The sequence below is a fragment of the Pristiophorus japonicus genome, chromosome 16 (assembly GCF_044704955.1).
Source record: "Pristiophorus japonicus isolate sPriJap1 chromosome 16, sPriJap1.hap1, whole genome shotgun sequence".
NCBI classification, from domain to species: Eukaryota; Metazoa; Chordata; class Chondrichthyes; family Pristiophoridae; genus Pristiophorus; species Pristiophorus japonicus.
Genome location: NC_091992.1, coordinates 14,949,039 through 14,968,539, shown reverse-complemented (window position 1 = coordinate 14,968,539; position 19,501 = coordinate 14,949,039). Strand labels below are relative to the sequence as shown.

General features: G+C 41.0%; 2 protein-coding genes across 8 annotated transcripts in view; one reads left to right on the top strand and one right to left on the bottom strand.

The window, feature by feature from the left end:
* Nucleotides 1–8,538, bottom strand: part of LOC139226343 (lissencephaly-1 homolog) — a 138,310-nt gene extending 129,772 nt beyond the window's left edge. The window contains exons 1-2 of one of the 4 annotated variants that reach the window (XM_070857027.1): nt 8,270–8,538; nt 4,645–4,743 (exon numbers count right to left, since the gene is read on the bottom strand). The gene's annotated coding sequence lies outside the window, so the exon portion shown is untranslated. Of the gene's footprint in view, nt 1–4,586; nt 4,603–4,644; nt 4,744–8,269 lie in introns of those variants that run through there. The other 3 variants (XM_070857026.1, XM_070857025.1, XM_070857028.1) reach the window with 3 other exon arrangements.
* A 278-nt stretch (nt 8,539–8,816) lies between these two features.
* The window catches only part of mettl16 (methyltransferase 16, N6-methyladenosine), a 142,014-nt gene continuing 131,329 nt past the window's right edge, over nt 8,817–19,501 (top strand). Inside the window, exons 1-2 of one of the 4 annotated variants that reach the window (XM_070857023.1) lie at nt 8,817–8,898; nt 10,366–10,549. Coding sequence is in view for 1 of the 4 variants with exons in the window: in XM_070857021.1 (XP_070713122.1) it covers nt 8,858–8,898 (41 nt within the window). In the remaining 3 variants the exon portion in view is untranslated. Of the gene's footprint in view, nt 8,899–8,957; nt 9,091–10,365; nt 10,550–19,002; nt 19,165–19,501 lie in introns of those variants that run through there. The other 3 variants (XM_070857021.1, XM_070857024.1, XM_070857022.1) reach the window with 3 other exon arrangements.

The following is a 19,501-nucleotide window of genomic DNA, read 5'->3' as shown; positions in this document are numbered from 1 at the left end:
CGATCAGGCCCTGGGGATTTATCGGCCTTCAATCCCATCAATTTCCCTAACAACATTTCTTGACTAAAAAGGATTTCCCCCAGTTCCTCCTTCTCACGAGACCCTTGGTCCACTAATATAACTCGGTGTAAACATTTTTTTTTGGATTAACATGCCTGTGAAGCGCCTTTGGACATTTTATTACATTAAATGCACTCTTATAAATGCAAGTTGTTCTGTTCCATGTCTGCAGAAGCACTTGTGCCGTCTAATTATGACATGACTGCCAAACTTCAGGCTGCTGCAACATAATCCAATGCACAAAACTCCCTTAATTTCCATGTGATTTTCCTTCCCCCTCCCCTCCCCCATTTTCTCAAGAGGAAAGTAAGTTTAAGCTGAAAAATTAATCTTGATACCAACAGGTAAAGTTCACAACATGTATCCATCCAAATTAATGGACATTTGCATGGAACCCCTATATTGTTTGAAAGTTTTATTTTGCCAGAAAGAAATAAGGACCGCAGACTCAACCTCAATAACTTTTTACCCTCTTATCAAGGATATTCACCTCATTTGGTCCCTGTATACCATGTCCCCAGCTCACACAACAAAAATAGTGAGCCTAATCCCAAGCCTCTATCTATACAGTACATTATAAGAGTGGGGTTCTACTTCTTTATAAAGCAGGAGAGGAAGAAAAAGCGAAAGCAAGCTGGATCGACTCTGCATGGTAGCTCTTTGAACATTCAAAGTTAAATGCAAGGAATTGTGAAGTCTGCTATTTTATGATGCACAGCATAACATACTGCCAAATCTCCTGTATTTGGTTGACATTACCATTGCCGATGCAGTCAAGATTGCCACATTTGTACCAATTTTATTGGAGCCATAGAACCAGCTGTTCCTCAAAGCTTAAATCTGTGCTCCCCCCAACTAAAGTATTCATTTTGCTGGCAGGCAAATTTCAAGTTGTCACATGTAAGTCGGTATTTATACAAGCCTAATATATTAGCTGTGGAAAATGAATTGTATCCATTGCTAAGAAATCACACATGTTACTCCAATAGCTCAAGTGGTGTGGCAATGAGGCAGAGAGAGATTAGGAGGATACGACCACCAGACTTGTTCAGCACAGTTGAGTTGATGTGGGAGCTCTACAATTGGCTTTGGTGTCTCAAGGGCAAGCAGAGGAAAAATCAAGTAAAGGGATTCTGCTCATCACTATTCAGTGACTACTGCAGTCAAATGCATGTGTCTGAGTATCAGGTGGAGGTTGTATCAAGCTCATCTTCAATGCTTCCATGGTTGAGCGATTCACTGATACTCAGCATCTCGGTCTGGGCTCAAGCAGGACAAATAACCACTTAGATGTTGTACCCTGATGCAGCTATAAACTAGTGCAAATCACTATCTTCAAGAGAGAAGGAAAGAAAAGAAGAGCTTATGAACCAATTATTGGCTTCTATACAAAACACCAGCAAATCAATTGCAAAATGATTGGTACTGCAGAAAAGGTTTTAAATTCTGTCAAATTCTCCCTTCCGGGCAAGTTAAATTGCTCTTGCACAGATTACCACCAAGCTCATATCCATCCACTGATGCTATCATATTGTTTTAACAAAAATTGACACAAATATGTTCACAATTCTTGTTATCTACTTTTCAAAGGTCTACTGTTGGCATGACATTCTTTAAACTTCAGTTTCTTAACAGGTCCATCCAAATTATATCTTTTGAAAGATATGAAGACAAAACAGAACATGCAACAAACAACTCTATTTGTTTATAGTTTCAAGATTAGGGTAGATTCACTATAGGTGTCCTGACAAAGTGCAAGTTCATCCAATATATCAACAATTCCTTATTATATTCCAATGAACTGTTAACTCATTTCAGAGCAATAGTTAAAAGTACATTTTTGTCTTTACTACTCTTTTGTTCCCTCATGCCAGGACACTAATTAATTTTGGAAGTCTTACCATCAGCGTATTTGCAAACTTTCTCTCATTTGCAACATTGTGAAATGCAGAAAATCCAGCAGCAGTTTCAAAGGTCTCTCACATTTCAATTGTAAATGGGAAGGCTTGGTAGCATTTTGATCTCGGGTAATAAAGCCTGCTTTGCTTACATAACCTTGCATGAAATTTCAAGAATTCTATAAGCACATTGGCGTTAGGAGCAGGAGTAGGCCATACGGTCCTTCGAGCCTGCTCTGCCATTCACTAAGATCATGGCTTCAACACCTTCCCGCCCGATTCCCATATCCCTTAATTGCCCGAGCGTCCAAAAATCCATCTAGCCCAGTGTCAGCTGTGGCTCAATGGGTGGTACACTCGCCTGTGAGTCAGAAGGTTGTGGGTTCAAGTCCTACTCCAGGGACTTGAGCATATAAATACATAAATCTACACTGACACTCCAGTGTAGTGCTGAGGAAATGCTGCACTGTCGGAGGTGCCATCTTTTGGATGACATTAAACCAAGGCCCCGTTTGCTCTCTCAGGGTAGATGTAAAAGACCCCATGGCACTATTTTGAAGAGCAAGGGAGTTAACCCCGGAGTCCTGGTCGATATTTATCCCTCAATCAACATAACAAAAACAGAATAGCTGGTCTTTATCACATTGTTGTTAGTGGGAGCTGGTTGTATGCAAATTGGCTGCCGTGTTTCCTACATTACAAGAGTGACTACACTCGAAAAGCACTTCATTGGCTCGAAAGCATTTGAGACGTCCGGTGGTCGTGACAGGCGCTATATAAATGCAAGTCTTTCTTTCTTTGAATATACTCAGATTCAGCATCCACAGCCCTTCGGGGTAGAGAATTGCAAAGATTCACAACCCTCAGTGAAGAAATGCACCAAAGCAAAATTCAAAAGAATTTTGAAACTCTATCTCCGGACAGGTTCTCAAGTCCAATTCTGGATTCCGGCAAAGTGGACACAGTAAGTGTAACGATCATTATCTGGGAAAACTCGCAATTAAGGTTGCAAATCCAAACAGTAGCTGACAACAATCTAGTGTGGAGGAAGAAATACACGCTGCCCACTAATAACAACTTGCACTTATATCATACCTTTAGTGTAGTTAAATATCACAAGGCACTTCATAAGTGCTTTATCAAACAATATTTGACACCAAGCCATAATGAAGGGATATTAAGACAGCTAAGTTTTAAAGAGCATCTTAAAGGTGGGGAGAGTGGTCGAGAGGCAGAGAGGTTTAGGGAGGGAATCCCAGAACTTGGGGTCAAGGCAGCTGAAGGCATGGCTGCCAAAGGTGGAGCGATGGAAATTGAGGATATGCAAAAGAGCAGAATTGAAGGAGTGCAGTTATCTCAGAGGGTTGTAGGGCTGGTGTGGGTTACAGAGATAGGGAGAGATTCATTATATTTGCACACAAATGTGACTTGTGAAAACCATGCTGCACAAGCTTTCTGAACAAGGAAGTGTAGTGAAGTAAGCATGTGTGACACTGGAATGCATTCACCAGTCTGTCAAATCAGTCACACTCTCTACTGTCACAGCTTAAACATACTGTAATCTTGAACTAATTAACAGATGGGTGTTAATTTCAAGTCCTGATCTGTCCCTGGAAATGCTTATGAAGTCTCATGTTTAGTGAATGCGCCAGTGTCCAATAGTGATTTTATTATACTGATATTCATATTTGGTAAATTAACAGATCGTCCACTTTGAATAAATTATCCTTTTCTCCGGCACTAAACTGTGAGATCAACTATCCATTCTCAATTGGATGCATGGCTAGAAAACCTTGAACAGGAATTGGCCATTCAGCCCCTCGAACCTGTTCCGCTATTCAATTAGATCTTGCCTGATCAGCATCTCAACTTCATTTACTCATCTTTGTTCCATAGCCCTTGATACCCTTAACAAAAAACAGTCTGTCAGCTATACACACACACTATGTTGATGAATAGTCACAGAACTAAAGCTACAAATTCTGTCTTTAACTGCCTCTTTCCTCCCCAACAGAAACCCCAAAACAAAGAGCTGGAAGTATTGTAATGGAGCAGAGGCTTAGTTGATCTGTCACAGATTGAGACACACCGGTAAAGTCAAGGATGCACAATTTGGAATTGGATAATGCTTAAAAACACATACTCATAACTATTCAGCAAATGTGATATTTTTCTGCCAATTGCCAGCCCATTTCTTCTCCTGCACCCATTTTGAACCACACAGTAGAGAAATTAAAATACTTCATTTGCAACAGTTAGGAAAAACAGCAGGGCCTGCAAATATGGCTAGCCCTCAGATGATGGTCAGTAATTTGTGCCAAAGTAATTCTGTGTACAAACTCAACTTCTACATTTAACACCTAGAAATATATTCAGTCTTCCAGTACTATTAACTGCAACTTGAGCATGCCATGCAAGTTAGCCAATAACCCCTACATTTTGATCAGAAATGAACACATTAATTTAAATCAACTGGATTCCAAGCTGTTAAAGCTACAAAGTGAAGAATATCTATTTTAACCAATTCCACTCTCCAAGATTCTGTAGTGTATACAAGCAAAACCAGTTTCATTTTGTTGTTAGAGAAAAGCTTTAAGATAAACTGCTTCCTAAACATCTAGAGCTTACTTTGAAAATTAACCAGGAAACCAACAGTCTAACGACTGAATGTTGTAACTGTACATACATTTGTGATAAGCAATTAAAATTTTATGATTTGCCAAAGCTCACTCAGCTAATTTGGGATACCATTCACATGTTCTTCTATCGCACAGCTATGGGTAGCCTGCAAACAATCAAGAAATCACAAAATTACTGAAAACTGTCTAATATACTCTTTTCAATTTGAAGATCAGTTAATTTTAAGTTTACTTGGATATTTGGAGAAATGAAACAGACCCAAAAATATCTATTTTTCAACAAAAACAGAAAATGCTGGAAATACCATTGACCTGAAACATCAACTGTTTTTCTCTCCACAAATGCTGCCTGACCTGCTGAGTATTTCCAACATTTTCTGTTCTTACTTCAGATTTCCAGCATTCACAGTACCTGCTTTTATAATATATTTTTCAATTCTAGTTAAAATCTTAAACACCAAAAGAACAACCATTGGAATCAAGCTTAAAATAAATATTGATCTTAAAGATAGGCTTCATCAAGGACAGAGTTAACAAAATGGAAAGAGACCATAAAATCTAACAACCATTCTAGAGAATTCATGCTTACATAATCTTTAAATAGAACCAATCATAATGGCACATCTGATAAGTAAAACACAAGGTTCCTTCCCCACATGAAATTATCGAATCCAAGTCTCATCAGGAAGCATCAAGTGAAAACATGATGAGCAGTATTAGCTCCCAGAGGTTAACCAGTGACACAACCTAGGATCAGATTACATCCTGACCTCAGCTATACAAGGATGCTTGGTCGAGGAAACTGAATCAATCACATGAAAAGCTCCAGTATGTATGAACAATTTCTTGCATCTCAAGTGTTCTGCTACATATACATTGGATTATTTTTATAAGCCATGTGAAGTATTTTCCAATGAGAACAGGTTATAGAGAACATCAATATGGTGTTGCTATTAGATTGCATATATAAATGAGGTGCTATATCAGAAGTCATTCAATTGCTCAACATGTGCCTAGTACATCAACAATGTTTACAATTAATTTCTGTTAACTATCATAGAATAGTACAGCACTGAAGGAGGCCATTCGCTCCATCGAGTCTGCGCTGGCTCTTTTGAAGAGCAATGCAATAAGTCCCACACCCCCACTCTTTCCCCATAACTTTATAATTTTCTCTCCTTCAAGTATTTATCCATATCAGGGCAGGTAATGTAGTTAAATCAAGTACAGTAGGAACTGACAAATCTCACTAAGCATAACTTAAAGTTATGAAACAAATATGGATGAAGTGCAAACATATTGCCCCAGATATATTTTAGGCAAAACAAATTTATATTGGAAAATGGAGAGGTGGTACAACTGCACTTTGAACATTGAAAGTACTGATGTATTGGCAGCATTTCAGAAAGACACTGGTCAGACTCTCCAAGCTAAAATTAGGCCTATTAGCCCCCACTGGGCCATTTGAAATTTTAATGCCAAAAGGACATCTGCCGAATCAGAGTGTAAAGGAAAATTCAAACTTAAAAATGCAATAGTAGTACTGCACTGAGATTGTTTGTAGTTAAAACATCTGTGTCCAGAATAGATAGTCAGGACTAGGAGCTTGAGAGCACCCGAGGTTTCTGCTCAGTCTCCTCCCCCTGTAAAATACTGAACTGTTAAATTCTGCACATGGAGAAATTGGGCCAGTGTTGATAAATTCAGCAATGAAAGTTTTAAATGGAATATCTGATAAACCTTTGAATCCAACATTTTAATTTCAAACCTCACTGAACTGACTAAAACTAAGACAGGCTCAATAGAAAACTCTAAATATAGGGGTGAATGGCAATTTTAGCAGTCCAGGTAACCATTCAGCTCTTATTTTTAGACTTCCATGTTAAGATTTAGAAAAACCACCCCCCAAATCTTACATGTCTGGGCTTCCTGATCAAATGTTGTGAAAACTTACCAAAAGCAAATAATCATTTTAGAAACATATATAAAGAGTAAGAACTACAAATGTTGGAAATACATAATAGTTGGGCCAGTATCTGAAAATAAAACAGATGGATTAATATTTTGGTTTCTGATAAAGGGTCATTACCGAATCCATTAACTTCTCTCCTTTTTAGATGCAAACAGACCCACTATGTATTTTCTATTTGTATTTCAAAGAATCACTTGTTTGATGCTCCACTGAAATCAACAATATCCCCAATATACTCATTCACTAATTAATAAAATAATTCCCATCGAGCAAGTGTTTACAATTATACATTTTAATTTTATATTTTAAGTAAAAAAAAACCAAGATGCAGCAAATAGTTTCTAATCCAATTTTTAAAATATTCCAAATAAATGCACAAATGAAATTATGGGTTATTTTTCTCCCATTGCAGCAAACTCAATAGTTTACATCTTAAATTACTACATTTCTCCAGTTATATATATATAATTTATTGTAAGGCAGTCACGTGTTGGCTTCTCCATGGTCAAGTTAGCAAAATGCTAATTAAATGTCAAAATTATTGAACTGAGATTTCAAAACTCAATACAAGATATCTCAGCGATTAACAACTGAAACTGCCTAGTTTCTTACCAAGCTGATCACAAAGTAAATATAACCACAACATATATAAGCACAAAATAATGCAGTTATTTGTCTTGGTTAGCTGTTATTTTCACATTAAAAACATATACATTATGTTGATCATACTACTCAGCATTAAATTGAAAATTAACATCCTAATTTTGACTGTGAAAGAATTAAATATAAGTCACCAAATTAAAAAATGATTTAACATCCTGAGCACACGCTGAGTTCATGGTGAGAATTCTGCAAAACCAGCAGGGCTGGCAAAGGAAAAAAAAACTGGTTTAAAAAAATGTCGTAATGTTAATCCTGCATCACCAGAAAGCAGGATGCATGTAGCTTATGGCACTGCACCGACCAAGAAAATATGACCACTAAAGCAATGAAAATGGTCATGAGATATTGCATCAGGTTTTCAGGATCATAAAGTCCCAAAGCAAAAAAAAAACGAAATAAGCAGCGATTTTATACAAAGATATATCGATAATAATTGGAATACACCCTGTTTGGGCGTCTCACAAGTCAAGATCCACCCTGCGGTAAAAAAATTCTTGTTTCTCCTCACTCCACCCAAACTCATCAGTACTGCTCATAACCTGCAAGTATGCCCATCCATTCTATTACGCACACTTTTTTATTAATAAAAACAGAAGTGAACAGATTGGACGTGTCTGGACCCCGGGCGTCGGCCACACCAGCAAGAAGAAAAAAACAACCTGCATTTTTCGCAGATAGAAAGGAATTGGGTCAAACTCTGACCAAATACCACCCCCCCCCCCAAAAAAAAACAACAAAAAAAAATGGATGTCCGTTTCTTAAGAAGCCACGTCGACGACTTTATGATATTTCAGGAACTGCGTTTGAAATACATCCAAAGGTCGTAGAAAAAGGCATCGATAACGATAGACCCGGATCATTTGAAGGTCCCCCGTTTTAGTGTTTCACCAACGGCCGGGCGCCATTTTATTACCACACAGCAAGGCAGCGGCAGCAGCAGCAGCCACATAATCTGAAGGAAGCCTTCCTAGCCCCGGCTTCTTTTTCTGCCCCGACCACTGTATTTGACCAACCTCTCAGCCATCACATTAACTTACCCTGAAGAGAGTCGGCTTCGACACGGAGGGCTAACAGCGACCATTCAGACGAGAATCCACAGGAGTTTTTTTAAGGCTGTCAAACAGTAATGCAGCCTTGCGCCCCCCCGCCCTCGCTCAAACTGTTTTTTCTCTCTCTCGCTCGCTCGCCCGGGTCCGTCTCTCCCTCTCCGCCGCCGTGTGGAGTCTGCGCAGAACAAGCTGCGCACATCAATCCGTCCGTTTTTCTCTCTCTCTCTCTCTCTCTCTCAATGTCTGTCTCCACGACCTCCTCCTCCTCCTCCTCCTCCTCCTCCTCCTCCCAGCAACCCACCCCCACCTTCCGAAGTGACAGGGCCACCCGCTGGCCTGGACCGCGCCTGCGCACTGCTCCTGAGCCAGGCGCGCAGAGATTCGGCCACTCCCTCGCTCGCGCGTCGTTCGGGAGGAAGCGAGCACAAACCAGAGCGCGCGTGACGGAGGGAAGGCAGATTGGAATGACGCCACCCGTCTGTTAGCGAGCATGCGCCGTCGGTCGACCGCTGGCGTGAACTCGCTCCGGGAGGCGGGATCCGAATACGCGTGCGCAGTAGGACTGCGCCCTGTTCGATGGACGTTGAAGTGCGCGCGCGTTTGAAAGAATTTGAAAGGTGTTAGTATTGCGGCGAGAAAAATATTATTTTTGTTGTGTTACTGTTATTCGTTTCCATTTACTTCATAGCGTTATTTGGTATTCTTACATCTGAATGGAAGAACATATCTTCCTTAAACTGATTATTTTTCTGATGAGGGTTGTGATAGTACTGAGGAATAAAATGGAAGCCTCTCCACGTTATTCCCAGGTAGGTGAGAGCAGAGATAAAGCAAATATGTCAACGTCAGCGAGGTGGCAAAACAGATAAATGTTTTTTTATTCATTCGCAAGATGTGGGTGTCGTTGGTCAGGTCAACATTTATTGCCCGTAGAAAGACAGACTTGCATTTATATAGTGCCTTTCACGACCACCAGACGCCCCAAAGCGCTTTACAGCCAATGAAGTACTTTTTGAAGTGTAGTCACTGTTGTAATGTGGGAAACACGGCAGCCAATCTGCTCACAGCAAGCTCCCACAATAGCAATGTGATAATGATCAGATAATCTGTTTTTAGTGATGTTGATTGAGGGATAAATATTGGCCAGAACACCAGGGATAATATATTTGCTCTTCTTTGAAATAGTGCCATGGGATCTTTTACGTCCATACCAGAGAGCAGATGGGGTCTCGGGGGTTTAACATCTCATCCGAAAGACAATGCAGCACTCCCTCAGTACTGCACTGGAGTGTCCACCTAGATTTTTGTGCTTAAGCCTCTGGAGTGGGAATTGAACCCACAACCTTCTGACTCCGAAGCGAGGGTGATACCCACCAAGGTACAGCTGACACTGACATCCCTAAGCTGCTTTCTTGGAAACTGGCTTGCTAGGCCATTTCAGAGGGGCAGTTAAGAATCAACCACATTGCTGTGGGTCTCGAGTCACATGTAGGCCAGACCGGGTAAGGACGGCAGATTTCCTTCCGTAAAGAACATTAGTGAACCAGATGGGTTTTAATGATCCAGTAGTTACATGGGGAACAAATTTCCGCCCCCCTGTAAAAACGGCACACCTCCATTAGTTGCGACGACTTTTTAGAATAAAAAGCGCGTCGAATACTTACCTTCTAATTCTCTGAGCTCCTCAGGACGTCTTCGGCCTAGGCGTAGTGCAGCACAAGGCGTGTGCGCGCATGTGCAGTAGCTCCTCACAGTCCGACGCTCTGCAGGCTGTGTGGGGGTGGCCCTAATGAACACTGAATATCTTTACTAAAAGCTGACGCCTGATATTCTTGTCACCTCATGTCGAGGTTTCAGTCGGAGTGTTACCTGAAGAGGCTGCCAAGATTCATAAAAAAACATTCACACATCTGGTGAAGGCTCACTTGGAAGGATGCAGGTTGAAAATGTATAGGTCCAACTGTTTTTGAGACTTTGCAGAAAGATTCAGATCTTTAACTTAAAAACAATCGTTGAGGTGATTTTGCATCAGTATCAAGTCCAAATTACTTCGCTTCACCCCCTCCCCCTCTTCCTTCATTCAGCCTCCGTTCATTCCCCCCTGCCTCCTGTTCAGCCCCTCCCTCCGCCCCCTCACTCCAAAACACAGAGGCGCAGAGGGAAAGAGGCGCAGAGACCGAGCGAGACACTGACAGAGAGAGAGACACTGACAGACATGGACAGAAACACAGAGAGAGGCTGACAGAAACACCTTCCCTTCACATAAAGGTAGGACTTCTATTTTTTATTTGTTATTGATTGGTTGCTTATTACTTTGGTCTTGGTGCTTTAGTGCAGGGTTCCTTCTATTTTTTATTAATTAATTGCTTATTACTTTTTGTGCTTTGTTTAGTGCTTTAAATGCCTGCACGAACGTAACTCGAGGTAAGATTTTTTAGAACTTACAAAAGTGGGCACTTACTCCGTTCTAAGTTAGTTTGGAGTAAGTTTTCGCTGCCTAAACTTGCAAAACAGGCCTAAGTAGCTAGACACACCCCCTTTTGGGGAAAAAACTGAACTAAAACAAAACTAAACTGACTCACTAGAACTGGAGCAAACTAAATGCCGAGAATTGCATTTCTAAGATACTCCAAACTAAATTAGTTGCTCCAAAAAAATTGGAGCAACTCCACCCGAAACTTGGGCCTATGGTCACCGTTACTGATACTAGCTTTTTATTCCAGAATTATTTAACTGAATTAAAATTCCCCAGTTGCTGTGCTGGGATTTGAACTCTTGCCTCTGGATCATTAGTCCAGGCCTAAGGATTACCAGTCCAGTAACATTACGACTATGCTACAATGTTATAAATAGAATGAGTACAATCAGAAGTCCATTGACTGGGTGATTCAGTGGAGAGACTAAGAAGGTCTCTGATTCGACTTCTAATCTGCACTATTAGCTAATCTCAGTTTTTGGAGCAGTATGACAACGGTTGGTTTTGGAAAGAAAGCTTGTATTTATAAACCACCTTTCAAGTACTCAGGATGTCTCATAGACCTTTACAACCAATAGATTACAGATAGAGCTGGAGAGGTTACAGAACTCGGGAGGGCAAGGCCATGAACGGATTTAAACATGTTTTAGAATTTTTATTTTCAGGTTTTGAATGTTCTGGTAGCCAGTGTGGGTCACCAGGGACATGAATGATGAGTGAGCCAGACATGATGGGGGATCGGGTATGGACAGCAGAGTTTTGGATGAGCTGAAATTTATGGAGGTTGGGAAGCTGGCCAGGAGAGTATTGGGATTCTGGAGATGACAAACATTGAATTAGGATGGGCTGAGGTGGGGCAAAAGTGGGTGATACGGAGTATGTGGTCTTTGTAACTGAGAGAATAAGTGGTTGAAAACTCAGCTCAGGATTGAATAGGACACAGAGGTTGCAAACAGTTTGGTTCAGCCTGAAACAGTGGCCAGAGAGGGGAATTGAATGGATGGCAAGGGTAAGGAGTTTGTGGCAGACGCTGACAACAGTGGGTTCGGTCTTACCAATGTTTAGCTGGAGGAGATTGTAACTCAATCACTAAGACCTGATGTTGGGCTGGCAGTCTGACAATATAGATGGGGAGGACATGGGGAATGTTGAAATTTATGGAGGATGGGACGCCAGCCAGGAAAACATTGTACCATTTGATCTGGAGTTGACAGCGACATGGTTGGGTGTTCCAGCAGTAGATGCACAGAGGCAGGCAGTGTTGTCAAAGTGGAGGTAGGCAGCTTAGGTGATGGAAGGGGAATGGGGCGGAAGCTCAGGTCAGAATCAAATAGGATGCCGAAGATGTGAACAATCTGGTTCAACCTGAGACAGGGAAGAGGTTGGAATTGATTGCAAGTTGGGAGGCTGAAGACAATGGCTTTGATGTTTCCAGAGTTTAACTGGAGGGAATTGCAGCTCATCCAAGGTAAGTAGTCTGACAACAAAGGTATTGGAGGGGGTGAGACAGGTGATGGTTTGGTCGAGCTGGATGTCATCAGCGTACATGTGGAAGATGCCCCCATGTCTTTGCATTATATTGCCAAGGGATAGCATTTCATTAGGAAGAGGAGCATGGCAAGAATAGATCCTGTGGGAAATTCCAGAAGTAACGGTGCAGTGGTGGGAAGAAAAGTCTTTGCTGGAGATACTCTGGCTGCGATTGGATAGGCAAGAGTGTAACTACGTGAGCTGGAGAACAGAGGAGTCATTGGTGAATGATAGTATAGTCGACTGTGTCAAAAGCTGCAGATTGGATGAGGAGCAATAATACACCATGGACAGAGTCATATGTGACTTTCAGTGCTGTTTCAGTGCTGTGGCATGGGCAGGAACCTGTGTGGAGAGATTCGAACATGGAGTTGTGAGAAAGGTGGGCACAGATTTGGGAACTGACATCACGTTCAACATGGACTTCGGAGAGAAAAAGAGGTTAGAGATGGGGTTGCTTTTTTCAGGAGGGAATGGTGATGGTTCTTTTGCATGGGAGAGGGACTGAGGCGAGGGAACATTTATCATGTCAACAGTTTAGTGGGGATGACAGAACAGGCTCGAGGGGCTGAATGGATTACGCCTAATCCTATGTAATGGCAGCTGATGTGATGGACTGATTGGCCTAGTTTCATGCTGTAACATTCTATGATGTAACATTGTCACCAAACTGGTAGCAATACTGCGGAGGAGGAGTTCCTGGAGTGTATAAGGGATGGTTTTCTAGATCAAAATGTCGAGGAACCAACCAGAGAGCAGGCCATCCTAGACTGGGTCTTGTGTAACGAGAGAAGATTAATTCGCAATCTGGTCGTGCGAGGCCCCTTGGGGAAGAATGACCATAATATGGTAGAATTCTTCATTAAGATGGAGAGTAACACAGTTAATTCAGAGACTAGGGTCCTGAACTTAAGATAAGGTAACTTTGATGGTTTAAGACGTGAATTGGCTAGGATAGACTGGCGAATGATACTTAGAGTTGACGGTGGATAGGCAATGGCAGACATTTAAAGATCACAGAGATGAACTACAACAATTGTACATCCCTGTGTGGCATAAAAATAAAAATGGAAGGTGGCTCAACCGTGGCTAACGAGGGAAATTAGGGAAAGTGTTAAATCCAAGGAAGAGGCATATAAATTGGCCAGAAAAAGCAGCAAACCTGAGAAATTTAGAATTCAGCAGAGGAGGACTAAGGGTTTAATTAGGAGGGGGAAAATAGAGTATGAGAGTCGGCTTGCATGGAACATAAAAACTGACTGCAAAAGCTTCTATAGATATGTGAAGAGAAAAAGATTAGTCAAGACTAATATAGGTCCCTTGCAGTCAGAATCAGGTGAATTCATAATGGGCAACAAGGAAATGGCAGACCAATTGAACAAATACTTTGGTTCTGTCTTCACTAAGGAAGACACGAATAACCTCCCGAAAATACTAGGGGACCGAGGGTCTAGCGAGAAGGAGGAACTGGGGGAAATCCTTATTAGTCAGGAAATGGTGTTAGAGAAATTGAAGGGACTGAAGGCCACTAAATCCCCAGGTCCTGAAAGTCTGCATCCCAGAATGCTTAAGGAAGTGGCCCTAGAAATAGTAGATGTATTGGTGGTTATTTTCCAACAACCCGTGGACTCTGGATCAGTTCCTATGGATTGGAGGGTAGCTAATGTAACCCCACTTTTTAAAAAAGGGAGAGAGAAAACAGGGAATTATCGACCGGTTAGCCTGACATCAGTGGTGGGGAAAATGTTGGAGTCAATTATTAAAGATGTAATAGCAGTGCATTTGAAAAGTAGTGACAGAATCGGTCCAAGTCAGCGTGGATTTATGAAAGGGAAATCATGCTTGACAAATCTTCTAGAGATTTTTGAGGATGCAACAAGTAGAATGGATAAGGGAGAACCAGTAGATGTGGTGTATTTGGACTTTCAAAAGGCTTTTGATAAGGTCCCACACAAGAGATTAGTGTGCAAAATTAAGGCACATGGTATTGGGGGTAATGTATTGACGTGGGTAGAGAAATGGTTGGCAAACAGGAAGCAAGAGAGTGGGAATAAACGGGTCCTTTTCAGAATGGCAGGCAGTGACTAGTGGGGAGCTGCAGGGTTCAGTACTGGGACCCCAGCTATTTATAATATACATTAATGATTTTGACGAAGGAATTGAATGTAATATCTCCAAGTTTGCAGATGACACAAAGCTGGATGGCAGTGCGAGCTGCGAGGAGGATGCTAAGAGGCTGCAGGGTGACTTGGACAAGTTAGGTGAGTGGGCAAATGCATGGCAGATGCAGTATAATGTGGATAAATGTGAGGTTATCCACTTTGGTGACAAAAACAGGAATGCAGATTATTATCTGAATGGTGACAGATTAGTAAGAGGGAGGTGCACCGAGATGGGTGTCATGGTATAATCAGTCATTGAAGGTAGGCATGCAGGTACAGCAGGCAGTAAAGAAAGCAAATGGCATGCTGGCCTTCATAGCGAGGGGATTTGAGTATAGGACCTGGGAGGTCTTGCTGCAGTTGTACAGGGCCTTGGTGAGACTACACCTTGAGTATTGTGTGCAGTTTTGGTCTCCTAATCTGAGGAAGGACGTGCTTGCTATTGAGGGAGTGCAACGAAGGTTCACCAGACTGATTCCCGGGATGGCAGTTCTGACATATGAGGAAAGACTGGATCGGCTAGGCTTATACTCGCTGGAATTTAGAAGAATGAGAGGGGATCTCAGAGAAACGTATAAAATTCTGACGGGACTGGACAGGTTAGATGCAGGAAGAATCTTCCCGATGTTGGGGAAGTCCAGAACTAGGGGACACAGTCTAAGGATAAGGGATAAGCCATATAGGACCGAGATGAGGAGAAACCTTTTCACCCAAAGAGTTGTGAACCTGTGGAATTCTCTGCCACAGAAAGTTGTTGAGTCCAGTTCGTTGGACATATTCAAAAGGGAGTTAGATGTGGCCCTTACGGTTAAAGGGATCAGCGGGTCTGGAGAGAAGGCTGGGGCAGGGTATTGAGGTTGAATGATCAGCCATGATCATATTGAATGGCGGTGCAGGCTCGAAAGGCTGAATGGCCTGCTCCTGAACCTATTTTCTATGTTTGTGTGATTAAGCTTGGCTGTGGCACAGGCCTAATACCTCTGAGTCTAGTGGTTGTCTAGTAATTGTAATGAGCACTATAAACTATTGAATTAAACTTCATATATTGCAACCTCACTGGGTATTATACCCTGCACTATGTGCATTGTAATAATATAGGAAAGTCCTTCAAAGTTTACATAATGTTCTTTGTCCATTACCGTTATCACTTTTACCTAAGTTCAGCAATGTTATCTTGATAAATCTTCTGATGTCTGGTTGTGAGATAATGTAGTCCTTCAATTTATGCATTATTTACCAAAACTGTTATCTATACATCCCCATAGATAATTCTTGCACATTAATATTCTTGGGTGCATAACCATCACAAACCAGTGTGAATTTGGAGAAAAAGGAGGCACCAACCTAATACAAAAAACTGGTGTTGCTAAGGACAGTGTGGACCTAAACGTTGTAATTAAGTTCATCGTAATAGGAATAGTTCCTGGGTTGCATGTTGATCAGCGGATACCACTCTTCTGTATGGAGGTATTCCCCAAAGAGCCAATACAATTGAGAGATAAATTAGTCATGGTTCCTGTGTCTCTTTGCTACAGTCCAAGAGCATACAGGATGGACACCTTGCCCCATATGTCAGGCTAGATACATTTGTTAAATCCACATTGTACAGTCTCCGCAGTATGCATCGGGACATAAATACTTCATTAGTATTATTTTGCAATAGGCACTGCTTGCCATAGCAGATCATCTCTATGGTTGGTGTGAGATTCAACATTTTATTATGCAAGTTGTCTCTAAGTAGAGCTACATGGAGTCAGTTGAAGTGAATATTGGGCTTCACCTGGTGGCACTGTGGCTGGCTGGTTTTGCAGTTGAGGATTCATCCCAAAGCTCATGAAACAGTGAGATCTAAAATCTAAATCAAATGTGAAATAGTTTTATCGAAGTCTAATTTTCACAGTGTTAGCACTCTTCACTTAATTCAAATTATCTGATTATTCAAATGTTAGTATTAAATTCCCACTTTGCTGTTTATTTATTTATATTGCTTAATTCAAATTATTGGATAATTCATTTTTTTTAGTGCAAATTTTTTTCTGATTATCAGGAATAGACTATAATTCACCTCCAAATTACATTTAAGAGTTAAAGGCTTGGGGTATCTTCCACAATCTTGTGGTTCAGTACCTAACCAGTGGGCTTGATTTCCTCGAGTTGTTTAGTAGTTGGTAACTACATCAGAACCAAATGAAGGAAGATTTTCACTGATTTCAAAAATTTACGTGTTTACAGTTCTGCTTAACAATACCGATGGGATTAAATTTTTGTTCATATGGTTACAATTGTGACACCCCTCCATGGAGTGAAGAAGGAAGCTATTCTTCTTTGTTTAATATTCCATTCCTGTCGATTAAGAACATATGAAAAAGGAGTGGCCTCTCGAGCCTGCTCCGCCATTCAATAAGATCATGGCTTAACTTCTACATCAACTGCATTTTCCTGCACTCTCCCCATATCCCCTGATTCCCTTAGTGCCCAAAAATCTATCAATCTCAGTCTTGAATATACTCATCGAGTGAGCATCCACAGCCCTCTGGGGTCAAGAATTCCAAAGATTCATCATCTTCTGATTGAATACATTTCTCATCTCAGTCCTAAATAATCGACCCCTTATCCTGAGACTATGACCCCTGGTTCTAGACTCTCCAGTCAGGGGAAACAGCCTCTCAGCATCTACCCTGTCAAGCCCTCTAAGAATTATACATATTTCATTAAGATCACCTCTCATTTTTCTAAACTCTAGAGAATATTGGCCTATTCTACTCAACCTCTCCTCATAGGACAGCTCTCTCATCCCAGGAGTCAATCTAGTGAACCTTTGTTGCACCCCAAGGTAAGTATATCCATCCTTGGGTAAGGAGACCAAAACTGTGCACAGTACTCCAGGTGTGGTCTCACCAAAGTCCTATATAATTGCAGCACGACTTCTTTACTTGTGCTCCAATTGGGATTGACCAACGTATACCTGGAGAATACCTATTTTGAATGGTTATCATGAGTGAGGTTCAGTCTTGGGATCTGGATGAGTTGAGAGATCAGCACTAACTTATTGTGGTCAGCAAGCTGCCTCTGCTTTAGGCACTGAACAATTTACACATTCAGATGAAAATATGTCATTTGGGAAAGATAGTGAGTGATCTTTGTAATTTTCTTTTCAGTTGTATTGACTAATAATTGATTTATTGTAACAACAGAGCAAATTGTTGAAAACAACAGTTAGAAGAGCCAATACTGCACTTATTTCAGCTGTGTATGTTTCTCTGCCACTGTTTCCCATTCTCTTCCCTTTTCCTTCACACCCCCGACCCCTACCTGAAAATGTTGATTTCTGTTGGGGTACAATTCCATCGCTAGGATCTTAGCCAAGTGGCTATCCGACATATGTAGATCAAGACAGTGAGCATCACCAACCTATTGTGTCCCTCCTCACCTGGTCTGCATGTATACTTTCTACCAGGGAGCACAGGATTGTAATTGGGTATGAGAATTTTGGTTTCCTTTTCTCCGACATAACACAGGTTTTCCAAATGCTACCTTGGTTGCAGTCAGCAAACTCATCGCTGACCAGTAAGCAGTTCTGGGGCCTTCTAGTCTGCGTGGCTTAGTACCACATTGTAGAACAATATACAACAACTTTTTTTTGAAAGAAAAGGTAACACACTCAAGGTGTGATTTTTTTTTTTGACGAATAGCATGGCAAGCTTGCAAAAGGTTCTTTTTCATTAACACTAGATGTCTGTATAACTATTTTTATTATTTCAATCCACCATCATAGGTTAATTCACCTGAGAATGTATATTAGATAACATATTTTAAAATATTTCATTGATACAAACATAGCATAAGGGTATAAGAACACGATCAGGCAGTGTGAGCCAGTTCAGAGATTATAAGCAATTCGACCAAAATATGTATCAGAATTTTACTTTGGTTGCAGATTATGCATTTCAACCAATCGTGGTTTTGTGAATCATGGTTGTATGTAAATTTTGAATTTAAATGGCGGTGACTAACTCATCTCGTTGCAATTCATAAATTCTAAATTCTATCTTTTTATGTGAATTTGTAATCTGGCCTCTGGAATGTTAGAAGTCAAAAACTGAATAGAAAAAGTCCCATGCTGTATTTTTACACAAACATGGGAAGGTGGAGAGGAAATCGCATATGCATGAGGAATTCATTATCAGCGTAAATGCCCACCCTTTCCAGTTTCGACTGGGTAAAAGGTAGAATACTGACCCGACTCAGAACAAACCAACATCTTGAAAAAGAGGGGAAACGCCACCAATGTGATGCATTATATTAAAAAAACCGTCCTGTGTGTTCATTAGAGCTTAACAATCAGAAAAAGACCAGGGTTTTGTAAGATGTGGCAAACTTGCCAAATGCAAATGTCAGCTGGCGTTTCCCTAATGTTGATTGCCGTGCATTGGCTCGACATAAATAAAGTTGACATACTTTACGATGTGGAACTGTGTGTGGTGGTAAGGGAGTGACTGGCGCATGTGCAGTATTCACCTCTGGCGGACCGGGGAGAGGGTGGTGCTTCCGGGTCGCGAGGAAGGGATTTTTGTGCGCAACTGCCGAGGCCTGTAGTTTTTCATCAATGTCCTGAAAAACGGGAGGCTTGTAATTGTTTAGTGCGGGGCTAAAGCTCTGAGGAGCGGATAAGAACCAGGATCGCGATCTAGTACTAGAATTGCTGTGCTAACAAGGTACCAGTATTAGTTTTAATCATAAAAATCTGGGAAAGTAGTAAGTTTAACCCCAGAAAGTGTAATATGGGCCCTGTCAAATGTATGAATATTAAGATGAATTGAATTGCTCGGATATAATTATATTGTCATATTTATGTTTTTTATTTTTTAATTCAAATTCATGATCTAAAAATAAATAAAATCATAGTGGTTAGTTTTCCCCGGTGTCTGGCCCACCATCTTATAATTGATCCTTTGCAATGAGCTGAGGCAGCTTGTTCCCCTTCCTCCCATTAACTTGATTTTATTTATTTTGTGTATTGTGTTTAATATAACAAATGGGTTTATTGTGGGT